The sequence below is a fragment of the Setaria viridis genome, chromosome 8, assembly GCF_005286985.2.
Source record: "Setaria viridis chromosome 8, Setaria_viridis_v4.0, whole genome shotgun sequence".
Taxonomy (NCBI): domain Eukaryota; kingdom Viridiplantae; phylum Streptophyta; class Magnoliopsida; order Poales; family Poaceae; genus Setaria; species Setaria viridis.
Genome location: NC_048270.2, coordinates 8496267 through 8511354, shown reverse-complemented (window position 1 = coordinate 8511354; position 15088 = coordinate 8496267). Strand labels below are relative to the sequence as shown.

The following is a 15088-nucleotide window of genomic DNA, read 5'->3' as shown; positions in this document are numbered from 1 at the left end:
TCTAGATATATGGTTTAATAAAAACTATGAACCTAGAAAATTAAAACGACCTACAATTTGAAACAAAGGGAGTATTTTTTTGACTTTTCTAAATGCAAAACTTTTACTATGTATCTAGACATAGTATATATGTAGGTGCATTCAATGAGACAAACGGGATGCCAAACCAGAGCTATAATCTCTATCAGGTAGCGGGTGCAACCAACCTACACTAACCATCCAGGCATTGCTTGGCCATTCTCGTCTTGATTGACTGAACTAACTTGACATGTTTTTTTTATCCTGATCGGTGTGCTAACCCAATGACCTGATTAGATGCTGACTGAGTTATGGGTGAAGTGGTTAGAGCTTTGTCTAACTGGTAAGTTTCTAATTTCTACAACTTTAGTGCTGTATAATTGTATATACATGTACTTAGGGTACAACAAGTTTTAGTGCTAACCAGCAAAAGAAAACAGTCAACAGCTTTTATTTTCTTCCCCAAAAATGCAAGGGTAGGAGCCCTGTCCATGCATCCAAGAGAGGCCACAATGGCTACCTTACTAGGTGCAGTATTTACAAGTTACAGTAACTGACCTAACTTGGCAACTTCAACAGCCCTCAGGGCTACCTTTACTTCTGATTTGAAATAAGGATGGCATGACATGCCAATGCGATGAGCACTGATACTCATCTAAGGATCTATGAAGCTACAGTGCTTTTGAGCAGTCACAAACTCATAGCTAGGTAGTGGTAGTCATTGTCGATATATCCTGTTGGTGCTACCGATCTTGCTCAAGATTGGCAATTCAATTGCAAAAAAAGGAAAAGAAAAAAACAAGGCTTCAGATTTAAGGAACTTTATCAGAAAAACTACAAATGTAGCCTTTTGCACTGAAAATCGATATTCCATTTTTTTTTACCTCGTTGCATTGATATCATACTTATATTTGATCGTGGTGCTAATACGATACTTGATTAGCACTTATTTATTATGAATCAACGAGTTAAGTGGAATAATTTTCTCTAACCATGCTTCACCTTCTTTGTCGAACTAGCAGTGATATTTGTAGTGCAATTCCTGTGCATGCAGGAGCATCTATAAAGATGGCACAATGGGATGAGCACTGGTGGTCACCTAATAAGGAATCTATGATGCTTATGAGAACAATCTTCAATCTTTGCTTTCCTCCACACTACCACGCAATTCCTTTTTAGCAGAACCAAGGTCAGAGCTAGGCGATAAGCTCTAATGCTATCCAGTTGGTGCTTAAAGTCGATATATTCACAACAAGAATCATCGCTTAACCAAAGGCAAAACCAAACCAATTGAAATTGGATGGTGAGGAGAAATCACGTCCCATTTTTTGGCAAGCCACAGTTTGCAACAGTAAACCAAACAGTCATGTAAGAAACAGTGACATGCCTAATAACGTTTTTGGTGTTACAAAGTTTGGCAGCCAACCAAGCGGATCCCTAATCAGATGACTTGGAAAACCAAAATGGTTTAGTGCAGAACTGCAGAAAATACCCAATCACTCAAAACCATCATTTCTTCTCCGGCCCACTTCAAGATCAGATACGATGCAAATGAGCTCCTCGATCCGTTTTTTAAAATGTGAGATTGCCCATACTATCTAAATGCCGAATTTGATGAGTTGACACCAGGGCTCCATAGTACATCAGGATTTGAGACCTTCACTACAGTAAGGAACAGCGTACCTCCCGCCCTAGCCTAAGTGCCTAGAAAGACGAAACACCAAGCTAGGAAAATTCAATAGTTCATCACGGCCGGATGGGTGTACCTTTACTTCTGATTTGAAATAAAGATTTGCATGAGCTGAAGTGCATGCAGATATATGATGCGGCACTCCTTTTGATCACTCAGAAGGTAACAGCAAGAGCCCAAAGTGTTCTGTTGCTAGGTAAGATGTCGTGTAGCCATGGTCAAACCAAGGAATTTGGATTGATGAAAAGAATTGAAGATATATAGTATCTTGATTGCAAATTGAATATATGAATTTCTTTCCAACAAGCTTCACGTCAGTGGTGTATAAGCTTTTTACCAATATGCTATTATGTCATGTCATTTCTTAATGACGCATCACCTTATTGTTGCATATATTTATAATTAATTTGTTGCTAGAAAGCTTTTGTTACTCATTTTATAAAGTGTATCAGGATTCAGAAAAATCTTTAGAAGTATACGTTGACCACCAAATTATTCTTACAATATACAATCAATTGCTACAAAATCGAGTTTTCTTAAAAGATATTTTAAATGTGAATCTATGTTTACAACGTTTATATACTAATCATGCAAATAATTAGACTAGCTACTTATTGATCAAAGTTTATAAAGTTCGACTCTCTTTTTAACCCACCTTATATTTTTAAAGGCAAGGAGCATACCATCTTTGTGTTGATAAAATCACACTTGACAAGGTTAATGCTTGGCTGTATTCTTGTTTCAAAATGATAGTTGTGGGGCAACCTTCCCATGTTTTAGTTGTGGAAATACACGGAGATCGGAACAATGGGGTTCTTCATTTATTTTGAAGTAAGTCTCTATGGAAACTTGCAAACTTGCTAATGCATCTATGGAAAGGGAATCAATATCAATGAGGAATCGTATATTAATGCCTTTTTGTTATTTTTATACATGCTGAATCTATCTAAAGCAGTGAAAAGGATGGTGTGTGGATAACAGAATTTCTTGTATATATAATATAAAGCCATCAAAACTTATCACAACGTGTTATTTGTTTTGGAATTCACAGTGAAGTGAACACATAGAGAAGGGTATTATTATATTCAATATGTGACAAATAATAGACTTAGTTTGGTTTACTTCTAATTGTACTAGTATAGTTGCAGGTTCACTAACTAAAATCAGAAATTATTTTATAAATATGTTACACATACGGAACTTCATTTTATGAATTAAAATGTTTTAGTCAAATGGGAGACACAGGAATTTTTTAGTTTGAAAAAGTATTCATATATTGTGGTTCATTATTCATATATTCTCTGCTAATAATGGAGGAGCAATAGATCCAGCTCCTATTCTTGTCGAGCTTCAGGTTGGAGCTCCTATTCTGGTTCTTCGGTGGTGGAGCTGCGGCAAGGTTCCCTTGGGGCACGGCTCCATCCGATGTACATTCAGTGATGGCTTTGTCCAGTCTTCGGTGGCGGGCATATAATGCGGCTATCGTAGCCATGCTCAGTGTGTGACGAAGATCTCCGAGCTGATTTCTTCAATCAGTTAGGGCGTGTTTGGTGTCCTGCAGCTGCGTGAACCAGGCTCACCGCGTGCACCCTCCGTCTGTTCGGTTGCCTGGTCCCCCCCCCCCCCCGCGAGCCAGGTTGTGCGCGTGCAAAAGAACCCCCGCAGCCAGGCTCCGCGGATACGAGAGGAGCGGCCGTTTCCGCCGGGCCTGGCTCCCGCGGTGCGACGGCGGGCGCGCGGGAGGCGAAAACTTGGCCGGCGGGAGCTCGCGCCATTTCGCTGGGGTTACCTCCCCCTTTCGCGCCACTCACCACAGTATTTATCCCCCTCCCCGCCGCCTCCGCTCCCCCTCGGTCACCATTCGTCTTCGCTAGATCTGAGGTGCTCCCCTCTCCTCTCTTCCTCTGGTTTTCATGGATTCGGTTCATCGATTCGTGTTGTATTGATCCCCTCCCTCCTTCGTTGCTTCCTAGGTGCTCTGGATCTGAGTTCTTGCGCAGGTAATCTGATTCGCCTCCCCCCCCCCCCCCCGTGTTCTTGATCTCCTAACCCTAGATGCATCTCTCACTGGTTTTTGTTCAAATCGATGCAGGGATCTCAGATCTGTGTTCCCCGCTTGGTTCGAAGGTACGAATCCATGTTCTTGGTTAGGGTTTTTTCCCTGTTTATTTCGTTCATTTTCCTAAGGTATGAATCAATGTTGCTTAGGGTTGTAACGTATGAATCCATGTTGATGGTGCCAGGTTGCAGATCTGCTGTCGGTTGTTTGTTCGTGTGCAACATTGTTTGGGTGCTTGCCGTCCGCGTTCGGTATAAGCAATCCTCCCCTCCCTCTCCACCTTTTCTGATGAATGCTGGTGCTATCGATGGTGATTGTGTGCGCTACAGATCTGATAATGCTATTTCTTCTGAGCTTATGTCCAAGTCAATGATGTTTTCTTTTTTAATCTGAGCATATGTCCATGCCAATGCTGATGCTTGTTTTAATCTGAGCACTTGTTCAATGCCAATGATGATATGCTGTTTTAATCTGAGCACTTGTTCAATGCCAATGATGATATGCTGTTTTTATCTGAGCACTTGTTCAATGCCAATGATGTTGTCTCATTTTCCCTTTAATCTGAACATGTGTTGCATGGCAATGAAGTTTGTCACCGTATTGCTGCTTTGGTAGTCATGGTAATTGTCTTGTTTGCTTAGATGGCTTTGGAGGACCAGCAATGCTTGCTGTTTGCCCGAGCTGCTGCTTTTATCACGGCTATGTATGCATTCTTCTTCACTAGGATAAGAATGCAACGTAGTTCAAGGCCACAGATCAGTTATGGCCCTTTGAGCGCCATGGATGAGGAACGCCAAAAGAACCTGGACAAAATTTACAATTGCACTGATATAGAGTGTGTTGCTATGCTTCGCATGAGAAAAGCACCTTTTTTTGCACTGTGCAACTTGCTTAGGGAAAGGCATTTGCTGTCAGATAGCCTTCATAGTTGTGTTGAAGAGCAGCTAGCAATGTTTCTACACATTGTTGGCCACAACCAACGCTTTAGAGTTATTCACCAACATTGAAGAAGGTCAATAGAAATAGTGCATAGATATTTCAAGGAGGTCTTGTATGCTATTGGGGAACTTAGACAAGAAATGATTAGAGCTCCATCTAATGAGACACCAGTTAAGATAAGCAATAGCCCAAGATGGTACCCATATTTCAAGGTAATAAATTTGTCATGTAGTTTGTAGGTTAATGCTGCATACTTGGGTGCATATCATGTAACATGCATCTATTGGGTTTTCATGTAGGACTGTGTTGGGGCAATAGATGGGACTCATGTATATGCTAGAGTGCCAGCCAAGATCCAAGCAGCATTTAGGGGAAGGAAGCACTACCCCACACAAAATGTTCTTGCTGCTGTTGACTTTGATCTGAAATTTACTCATATCTTAGCTGGTTGGGAAGGGTCTGCTCACGATGCTACTGTTCTTGCTGATGCACTAGAGAGGGAGGATGGGTTAAGGGTTCCACCAGGTAATTAGCTGAATTGGGTACCTAAATAAAAATTGTAACTTCATAACAATGGACTTAATGCATTTCTGTACTTGTTATAGGAAAATTCTACTTAGTAGATGCTGGATATGCTTGTCGTCCTGGATTCCTTCCTCCTTACCGTGGCACTAGGTACCATCTGAAAGAGTATGATGCTAGGAACTACCCAACCAACCCAAGGGAGTTGTTTAATTTGAGGCATTCAAGTCTGAGAGTATCTGTTAAAAGGGCTTTTGGTGCTTTGAAGAACCATTTTCGCATCATTGATAATAAACCATTTCATCCCTACAAGACACAAGTCAAGTTAGTACTTACTTGCTGCATATTGCATAATTGGATACTTGGGCATGGGGTTGATGAGGTAGTTCCTACTGAGTTCTCATGGGTGCCCAACAATAATGATAGTCCTGGACATGGGGTCCAGATGGATGACAATGCTGTTTGGGCTCAAAGTAGGGATGAATGGGCTCAACACATGTGGTCCAATAGGGGCAACTCTCACATCTAAGATGTATCTGTTTTGTATTCTATGTATGTTGAACAATGTTTGTTACTTATGTTCTGAGGCATTGAACAATTGCAATGATGATTTTACTTATTTCATTACACAATATAGCTAAGGCATTGGACATGTGCAATGATGTTACACCTCTTTTGATACTACACTAGACCTGAGGCTTGAGACATTTGCAGTGATGATTTTATTTTCTCTGATATTTCATTAGAGCTGATACTTCTTCTGAACTGAGGCATGAGACATGTGCAGTGATGAATTTTTATTCCTATTTTCCTCTTGAGTGCAATGCATATTGATGACATAGGCCAGATGACACATGCAATGATGTTTCCCCAACTATGTTGTTCCTGTTTCTGAGTGGGGGTGTGGCAATTGGAAATAGGAATGGCTGAGGAGATGAATGCTGAGATCCTTGTTGCTGATGAGCTTGTGTTCCCTGGTGGGGCTGTTGGGGCTGATGGGGATGATGGCCCTGTTGGGGCTGTTGGGGTTGCTCCTGGTGCTGCTCAGCAGAGACCTGCTATGAGGTGGACAGATGTGATGTCTGGATTTATTCTTCGCCGCATGTGCCAGCTGATTTCAACTGGTGTTAGGACTGATAAAGGTTTCAAAGAAGCCCACCTCAATCAGGTTGCCAAGGCTCTGCATGAGTTCAGTGGCAATGAAGTCACTGATACACAGGTGTATAACCACTTGAGGAAGTGGAGGCCGAGGTGGGTTAAAATCTCAAAGCTGAGAGAGCTGAGTGGAGCCTTGTGGAATGGGGACAGCTCCATGATTGTCCTTGAGGAGGAGCACTACAATGGCCACATCAAGGTATGTAGTAATGTTGCTGTTTTTTTTTATTAAATGTTTAGCAGTTTAAGTATCTAACTTCAGTTGTGCTAATGCAGGCACACCCCAAAGATGCTGAGTACCTCAACAAGCCAATTGTGTACTACCAGGAGATGATGGTCATCTTTGGTAATGGTCAGGCAACAGGTAAGTATGCTATGGGGTCAAATGAGGCTCTTGGTAGTCCTTCTGAGTTTGCCTACAGCCCAATGAAGCATGACCTTCCTGAGGAGCTTACTCCTGGAAAGCCTGAGGCAGCTTATGTGTCCAAGTCAGAACCACCTGTTGGAAGCAAGAGAAAGAGGTCCATGCTGTCAGATGATGATGTCCTTGTGTTCATTGGCATGACTGATGCAGTGAACAATGTTGCAGATGCTATACGTTCTACCAAGGTTGAGGATTCCCACCCTGACTTGTATGGTGCACTGATGTACATGCCATGGTTCAGTGAGGAAGCTCTAATGCTTGCATATGGTCATCTGCTTAACAATAAGGCCCAGGGATCTGCTTTTGTGCAGATGTCTCACTCACACCGTGTTCTTTGGCTGAGTACCTACTTGGACAAGAACAACTACATGTGAGTGACTGGGCTTGGTTGTTGAGCTGTTCTGGTTGGGTAGTGATTCTTTTGGACGACCTGGTGCAGTTGTGGCTTCTTTTGTGCATACCTGTTGCCTGATCTGATGGTCTTTTGTGCAGCTGACAACTTGATGCATTCTTTTGGGATGGGGACTTGATCCTGTCTCCTGACTATATGGCTAACTGTAGCCTTCTACTTGCCTGACTTAGATAAGCCTACTGTGAAGTCATCTTATTCTGTCTGAGTTAGATAAGCCTACTGAGCATGTGTCTATTGTGCCTATTGTGTCTGTTGTGCCTATTGTGTTTTAATCTGAGCACATGTCCATGCCAATGATGATATGCTTTTGATATGCTTCTTGTTGATCCTCTCTGTCCATGCCAATGATGATATCCTATTCATATGGTTCTTCTTTATCCTTTCTGTTAAGGTCTTTTATGCTGTTGTGCCTACTTCCTGCCTGTTTCATAAGTTGCCTGTGCCTCATCCTCTATGTTTCATGTTGTACTTGCTGTCTGGTCCCTAACATTAGAAATCAACACAGGTAACATCAAGAATTCCACAAGGAAAATATCCACCAAAACATTGCATTACGTTTCACACAGTATCCATCAGAAAACCAACAATAGTTAATTAGACAGACATTTTATTACAGGAAATAAGTATATATTTCCCAGAAAAATAATCCATACAGCTTATATATTTTTAAAGTGTTGCATTCAAGTCGCATAGTTTGCATCAGGTGTTTATTGTGAGAAAAATGTATTTTAAAATTCCATAAAAAAATACTTAGTTTGAAACTAGGTTATAGAAAACCCTGATAATTTATAAAAGCTCCTTGACTAGGCCAAAATTATTCCCTTTATTGGGCTAGTCCATCTCTCTTTTGTTTTCTTGTTGCTGGGCTGAACTAATTCCAGCAGCTAGGCCTGTTCACCGGTTGGGTCCCGTTCAAACGGCCCAACCAGTGGGGCAGCCAGAATTTTCGGCTTGGGTATTCCCAACAGTAAAGTTACAACACCAAAAAAAAAATATGCGAGTATAAATTGCTGCGCAAATGGCTTATACTAAAGACATGCATGACCAAATCACCACTGATATAGAGAAAATGGTTCAACTATGCTGCAAAATTATGCCACAAAATTTAGAGAACGCAGACGAGCAGCGGACTCCGCGACTGCGTGAGATCCCTACCTGCTTTCCAGGTTCGGTGGGCCGCGAAAGTCAAGGGACGTCTCTCCCTTTGATCGAGTCTTTAAAATTTAGAGAACGCATAAGGAGAAGTGAGGAGATGGAGTCAGAGGCGATTTGCAAGACTCAAGATGGATAGATGAGTGTGTTGGCTAAATAATCATATAAGAAACATACATCTAGTTGATCTTTTGCAAAATATGTTGGGTATTCCAGGGACCCAGACCCAGACAGGACCCATAGCTGTTTTCCTGGTTCAGCCTGCAATCCCACGACGTGGGCTAGGTTGGTGAAGCTTAGAACTAGAAGAAACTCATTGTACCCACCCCCATGGTGGAATCCTATTTGTCGATCAGTTGGAATCCTATGGCATGGGTTAGGTTGGGCACAGCTTAGAAGTAGACAAACCGATTGAACCCATCCCCATGGTTGACCTCAAAAAAAAAACCATCCCGATGGTGGATTCCTATTTGTCAGCCAGATGCATTTCAAATGTTTTTGTTGCTTGATATGACAATGACACCAAAATCAAGTCCTATGAAAACCCAGGAGAGGATATCACCAGATTTAGTTCATGGATGGATAGAAAGCCATTAGACATCTAGGATAAAATGGTTAATGAAAGGACAGGACTATATGTGTTCAATTCATAACTATCGTGCCATATAGCCTACAGGAACTACAGATGAAGCAATTTGACCATCAAAAATGCATGTTAGTGCATATAATCAGCAATGATCAAGCTAACTAATATAGGAAGTACAAATTGTACAAGTTTGCTACCTCATGATGTCTCTTCTTTCCCTATTGGTTTACTGCACTACGACCAGCTGTCTTCTTGAGTTCCATCTCCTTCATGGCCCTTCTTATCCTTTCCGCATCTTCCAGCATTCCAGCTTCAAAGTACATGTTTGACATCAAAACATAGAATGTGACATCATGGGAGCCTGACTGGAAGAGGTCCTTGGCAACAAATTCAGCTAGCTCCAGATTGCCATGAAGCCTACAACCACCAAGGAATGCACCCCACACACACTTGTCTGGGCGTATTGACATTTTCCTGATGATTTCATATGCTTCGACAAGTCTACCAGCACGCCCTAGCATGTCAACCATGCAGGCGTAGTGCTCAAGTGTTGGTGACATCTGGTAGTCTGTCAGGATGCTGTTGAAATGCTTCAGTCCTTCATCCACAAGGCCTGAGTGGCGACAAGCCACTAGTACCGCAGTAAATGTGAATGAATTAGGCCTCACCCCATCACTTTTCATCAGGGAGAAGAGCTTGAGAGCCTCTGCAGACTCCCCATGGTTGGCATATGCGTTTATCATGGCACTCCAGGGCACAACACCCCGTACATGCAAACAGTCAAAGACCTCCCTTGCAATAGCAATCTCACCGCACTTTGCATACATGTCGACAAGAACATTACCAACCCTTGCATCTGTGTGAAGCCCATGATTCCGGGCAAACTCATGCACCCACTTGCCAGTATCGAGGGCTCCTGAGCGTGCACACGCTGACAGAACACTGACAAGAGTCACAAAATCAAACCCCACCTTCTCAGTCAGCATCCTGCAGAAAAACTTGATTGCCTCAACGGCATCACCATGCTGCTCATACATCGCGACCATTGTGTTCCAGGAAACCAGACTGCGGACCGTCATTCCCTCAAACAGAGCTTCTGCCATGGCAATGCTCCCACACTTCCCATACATCGCGATGAGTGCATTAACAAGCTGAACGTTTGCGTCAAATCCAAACTTGATCACAAACCCATGAACCATCTCCCCAGCATCCAGCCATTCTTGGCCCTGCAAGCAGGGCAAGAAACTGATCAGAGTGATCTCATTCGGAAGCATACCCTCAGCAATCATCCTGCCGAACAGCGCAACTGCCTCGCCAAAGAAGTAATTTTGCGCGTATCCAGCAACCATGGCCGTCCACGACACAACCGTCCGGGAAGAGCCATGGCCCTCCCCAAAGACCTGCTCGGCGTCTGCCACCTCCCCCTCCTGAAAGTACAACGCGATGAGAGCGCTGCGCACGAACCCGTCCCCGGCGAGCGCGAACCGCACCGCGTCGCCGTGCACTGCCCTCCCGAGCCGCGGCGCGCGGGCAGCCGCGCAGGCCGGGAGCACGATCGGGTAGGTGTAGTGGTCCGGCGCGACGCCCGCAGCGCGCATCCGCTTGTAGAGGGCGAGGGCGTCCACGGCGTGCGACTGGGAGTGGGCGTGCGCGCGGAGGAGGGTGTTCCACATGTAGGCATCGCGCTCAGGCGCGGCGTCGAACACCCTGCGCGCGTAGGCGAGGGAGGCGGGCGCCGCGGCGGCGAGGAGGCTGGTGGCGAAGGCCGGGTTGGTCGATACGCCGAGCACGACGGCGCGGGCGTGGATGGGAAGGAGGGCGCGGAGGGAGGCCGGGGAGGAGGAGGCGGCGGCGGTGATGAGGCGAGTGTAGTGGTGGGCGACGGCGGCGGCGGTAGGGGGCAGAGCGGGCATTTCACCATTTGGGCCTGTCAGGTTTGTCTGCCTGGGTGGTACTTGCGTTTGTATTGCATTTCGAACGCTGATTTGTTTGGTAACAAAATATTTTGTTTGAATCGAGTTGCGAAAATTAGATTTTGCTGATACTATTTTCTTACAAGAAATTTTTCCTGTCAGCTACGAGACAATCTCCCAGCAAACAACACCGACACAAAAGGATCTTGTGAAATTCATGTTGCAAACAAGGCCTGAATAATTTCCAATTTATACATCTCACCAAACGTGCCCCCGTGTACTTTAGACTCAAGAGAAACAAGGCAAATCGCCAAAAAAAAAAGATTAATGGAGACACGAGCAAGGACTGATGGGAGCAGAACATGTTCTTCCATCCTTGTACTATTTTAGATGCATAAGCTGTGAGCTCAGTACAATTCAAAAGAACGACGGTGTCGAGTGTCGACAATATCCTCACGCTAGGAGTAGCAAGATACAGTGGTTATGTTATACCGACATCGAGTATGAGCTCTGCATAGTTCTAGCTAACCGTTTTCCACTGAAAAAAGTGGAGTTGATCTGCAACTGTGAATTTGAACGATTCTCTACTATCTGGTTCCCATGAAAAAAAATAGCCACGCCTGACGCCTCTAATTCATTTTGAGGGAGGACTTGATCTGCTCCACCACATGGGGAAGCACCCTGATGCTGTCATCGATAGATCTGTTAACACAGGATTCCAGTTCCTGAGTGGCGTCCGTTTTCATCTTCTGGAGCTTGGCCGCTTCAAACTTGTCTTGGCAGACCATCAACGACCGATTCAATCGCTCCTGGAGAAGATTAATAAAGGTTTATCGATGGACAGAGAAACGCTTGCACAATCTAAAACCTAAATTACAATGGATAGACCAAAATAAGACTCCAAAGATTTTAATGCAACATTAATCAGTCATGCATATTCCATATAGTTTTTCTTTACCTACAAATGGCCATAGCATTCTGTTTTCTGTTAGAAGTAACAAGCTGTGTGACATTTGTGTTTTTTTCAAGAATTCCAGATACTTGAGAAAACCATCTTCAACAATCCTGACCACATTTTATCAAAAAAAAAATCCTGACCACAGCTAGCAGTACTATTATGACAAAATAAATAGGTGGTGCATGATTTAGGAATACACTGCACGGGAAATATTATAAAACTCTCCTATTGTGACATTGAAATCATAATAGCATTTCAATAAAAATCAAATAAAATAGACCTAGGAATCTAGGATCAACTACTCTGGCGTTTGAATCCAATACTATCTTCTGGGAAGAGGATTTCCTATATGATAATTAAAGCCATTTATATGTTGATTGTTTGCATGAAACAGATACACCATGAATTTATCAGCCACACACACCATGTTTGTTAAAGCATTTGAGATGGTGACTATCAAATAAACCATTGAAACTATCATGTATATAGAACTTGGAAAATATGACTATCCATTTATGCAGTATTCAGAAGGTAGCAATGGAAACAAATGACAGAAGCTTAAATTAACAAAGGTTCTGTAGTATCAGTTATAACTGCAAACTGTAACTGATATATTCACGGCAACAAAAAACAAAGCAGTCAACATTTCAGTACTACAAGCACAAAGGAACTAAGTTACTTTAACTCAAAACATAAACAAGACAGGCCTGATCGATGTTGTTCCGTTTGAAAAAATAATGACAAGACATAGGCACAAGATTAGAAGTACCTGAAACCTGGCCATTTCATTCTCAACAAGATTGTTGGCGGTCAGGACAGGCACACTACAGTTCTCCACGCAGTTGTTGATCCCTTCTTGGTTCCTTCGCCGATCGAAGCACTCATATGCGCACTTGAAGTATGCTTGCTGAAAATAAATCAGAAATTCACAGGAGAATCAGCACTAATGTTTCAATTCTGAGGCATACCCCCTCCCCTCCTACAATGATATCGAGCATACGAACCCTTCTCATGATAAATTGTACTCAGTCCAACAATATTTCCTACTAGTGAAGCCCCCATTCTCTTATCTCCAGAATGGTTGCCGAGGAACTTCATATCCACAATTACTGCTATTAGTCTAAACCCATTTTTCTCTCATATCAAGAATAGTATACAGAAATATGTTTGGTAACAACCTCATGGATTCGACAGAAATACGACACCACAATGATATACAAACTCCCAAGAGATTGTAACAAACAAAAGATAGATAAAACAATCATCCAGAACTGAACGCCGCATATCCCAGTACTACACTAATAAGCTAGAATTCCTACAAATTTGAGCTACAACAACTAAAATCTAACCTTTGCATTTCAAAAGTATATCCTGAATTCCTGACCAACTAACATCTATTCATGTGCTTGGAATTACATCAGGAAAAACTATAAAAATCCAAGACTTGCATATGAGCCCAGAACCTCCAATACTCCGCAGCATCATATTACGGCACCTCTAATCCATCAGTGAAACATCTACAAAACCCACAAAATTTCAAGCACAACAGCAATATTGGCGCTCTCCTCCACCCTACACTTCACCATCTGGACAAGAAAGCTTGCAAAAAAAAAACTATACTGATATATCTTACAAGTTACTAGCATTGGTCCTCCACAAGACCACAACAGCAATATCGCTCTTCAACCAATTCCTACAAAAAGAAGCGACATCCACAGAAGTCTTGCAGTCCCAATCATCCAAGAGTCGCATCTGAGCCGGAACCTCCAAATCTCCAGTAATTCGGTTCAGAAAATCGCGCCACTACCCAATCAACGAAACATCCAGAGAAACCCCACAAAATTTCACGCACAGAGCAAGATTAGCGCCCTCCTCCACCCAACTATTCCCCATCAGGACAAGTGAACTACCAAACCCCAAAATCCAGCCAATGGTTCCGAGGCCTACTACCGCAGCTACCTCACTCCCCCTTCTCAAAGCTACAACCCTCGGCGGATCCAAAGAACCGGCCCGGCCCCGAACTCCTTACCTGCATGGTGAAGTTGACATGGTCCTGGACGCCGGCGAGTTGCTGCTGCGCGGCGGCGTTGACCTCCTCCAGCTTCCGGCGGATCCGCTCCGTCACGACCCGCTCCTCCATCGCGCCGCTGGGGTCCATCTTGCGCCTTGGTGCTTCCGGTTGGCCTTGCGGCTTGTGGGAGGGGAAGAAGAGCAGCAGAGAGTGGAATATAGGGAAGGCGCCTCTTTCTTGATGGAGAAGAAGACGGAGACTACCAAGCAGAGGGGGGTTTAAGGCCACGGGCTAGGGTTTTATGATGCGGCCCATTGGGCTAAAACCGACCCACAGAAGGAAGGAATCTGGGGGGGCTCCTGTATATATCTTCCGAACGGCAATTTGTCTATAAAGTCGATGTTAAGCTCATGTACATCAATATTTATTGATATTCATCAACATTTTAAAAAATACTGACTTAATTGTTATCAACATATCTTGATATTGTCCAACATTTTTAATATATACCAATATTTTTCTTTAATTTTTTTACGTTCACCAACATTATAGCTTAACAATTTTTTACATGCACCAACTTTTTTTTCACTCACCAACATTTTTTTACATTCACCAACTTTTTCACGTAAAAAGTGTTGAGATAGTTCATATAAAATATTGAGATAGTTTGTTGGACCGTTGTAAGCCAGTTATTAAGCTAATGCTGGGTTATAGATGTTTAGTTATCTATCTTCTAGAAGATGGATAGGATTTCCCGCCGAATAGCGCATCTTTGGAGGAGCCAGGCCCATATAGCAGGGTCGTGGATTTCTCTGTTTTTTTACTGTCTGTTTCCATTTGGACTGCACAGTCCATTAGTTTTTTCAACCAAACAGGGTTTACTGCCGAAATTTTTTTTCCATATCTTACTACTATTTTATTTGACCAAGTCAATGGATTTCATTTTTTCATATCTTCATCGAGTTTTGCTTTAGCAATTGCAAATGCAATCAGTCATATTGCAATTGCTGGAACTGCACAACACTGGAATGTCAAAATACTGCATAATTATATTTTTAACTAGTTATTTGGATGGTTGTTAATATCGTGAGTCTGTCGTACGATACTACATCTTTACGCCTTAGATTTGAGGGCTTCTACGTGCAACCAACGCTAGCTACGATTGATGGGCTAGAAAAGCAGCAGGCCCGTGAGCAACACTAGCTAAACACGCGATATGCTGGAAAACAGCAGATCGACCGGCCTTCTT

At 43.1% G+C, this 15088-nt stretch overlaps 3 protein-coding genes and 1 pseudogene across 3 annotated transcripts; 2 read left to right on the top strand and 2 right to left on the bottom strand.

The window, feature by feature from the left end:
* Positions 1-4546: 4546 nt before the first annotated feature.
* Positions 4547-5757, top strand: LOC117834263 (uncharacterized; annotated as a pseudogene).
* Positions 5758-6150: 393 nt separating this feature from the next.
* On the top strand, positions 6151-7181 carry LOC117834262 (uncharacterized). The gene is made up of 2 exons (XM_034713880.2): positions 6151-6582; positions 6660-7181. Exons 1-2 carry the CDS (start codon positions 6151-6153, stop codon positions 7179-7181), a joined length of 954 nt encoding a protein of 317 aa, XP_034569771.2.
* A 1797-nt stretch (positions 7182-8978) lies between these two features.
* On the bottom strand, positions 8979-10893 carry LOC117834196 (pentatricopeptide repeat-containing protein At3g12770). Its single transcript, XM_034713824.2, has one exon. The coding sequence runs from the start codon at positions 10868-10870 to the stop codon at positions 9176-9178; it is 1695 nt and encodes a 564-aa protein (XP_034569715.1). The 5' UTR covers positions 10871-10893; the 3' UTR covers positions 8979-9175.
* Positions 10894-11222: 329 nt separating this feature from the next.
* On the bottom strand, positions 11223-14100 carry LOC117834198 (uncharacterized). Its single transcript, XM_034713827.2, has 3 exons — positions 13858-14100; positions 12598-12735; positions 11223-11679 (listed from the first exon to the last, which is right to left on the bottom strand). The coding sequence occupies exons 1-3, from the start codon at positions 13984-13986 to the stop codon at positions 11500-11502; spliced, it is 447 nt and encodes a 148-aa protein (XP_034569718.1). The 5' UTR covers positions 13987-14100; the 3' UTR covers positions 11223-11499.
* Positions 14101-15088: the final 988 nt, after the last annotated feature.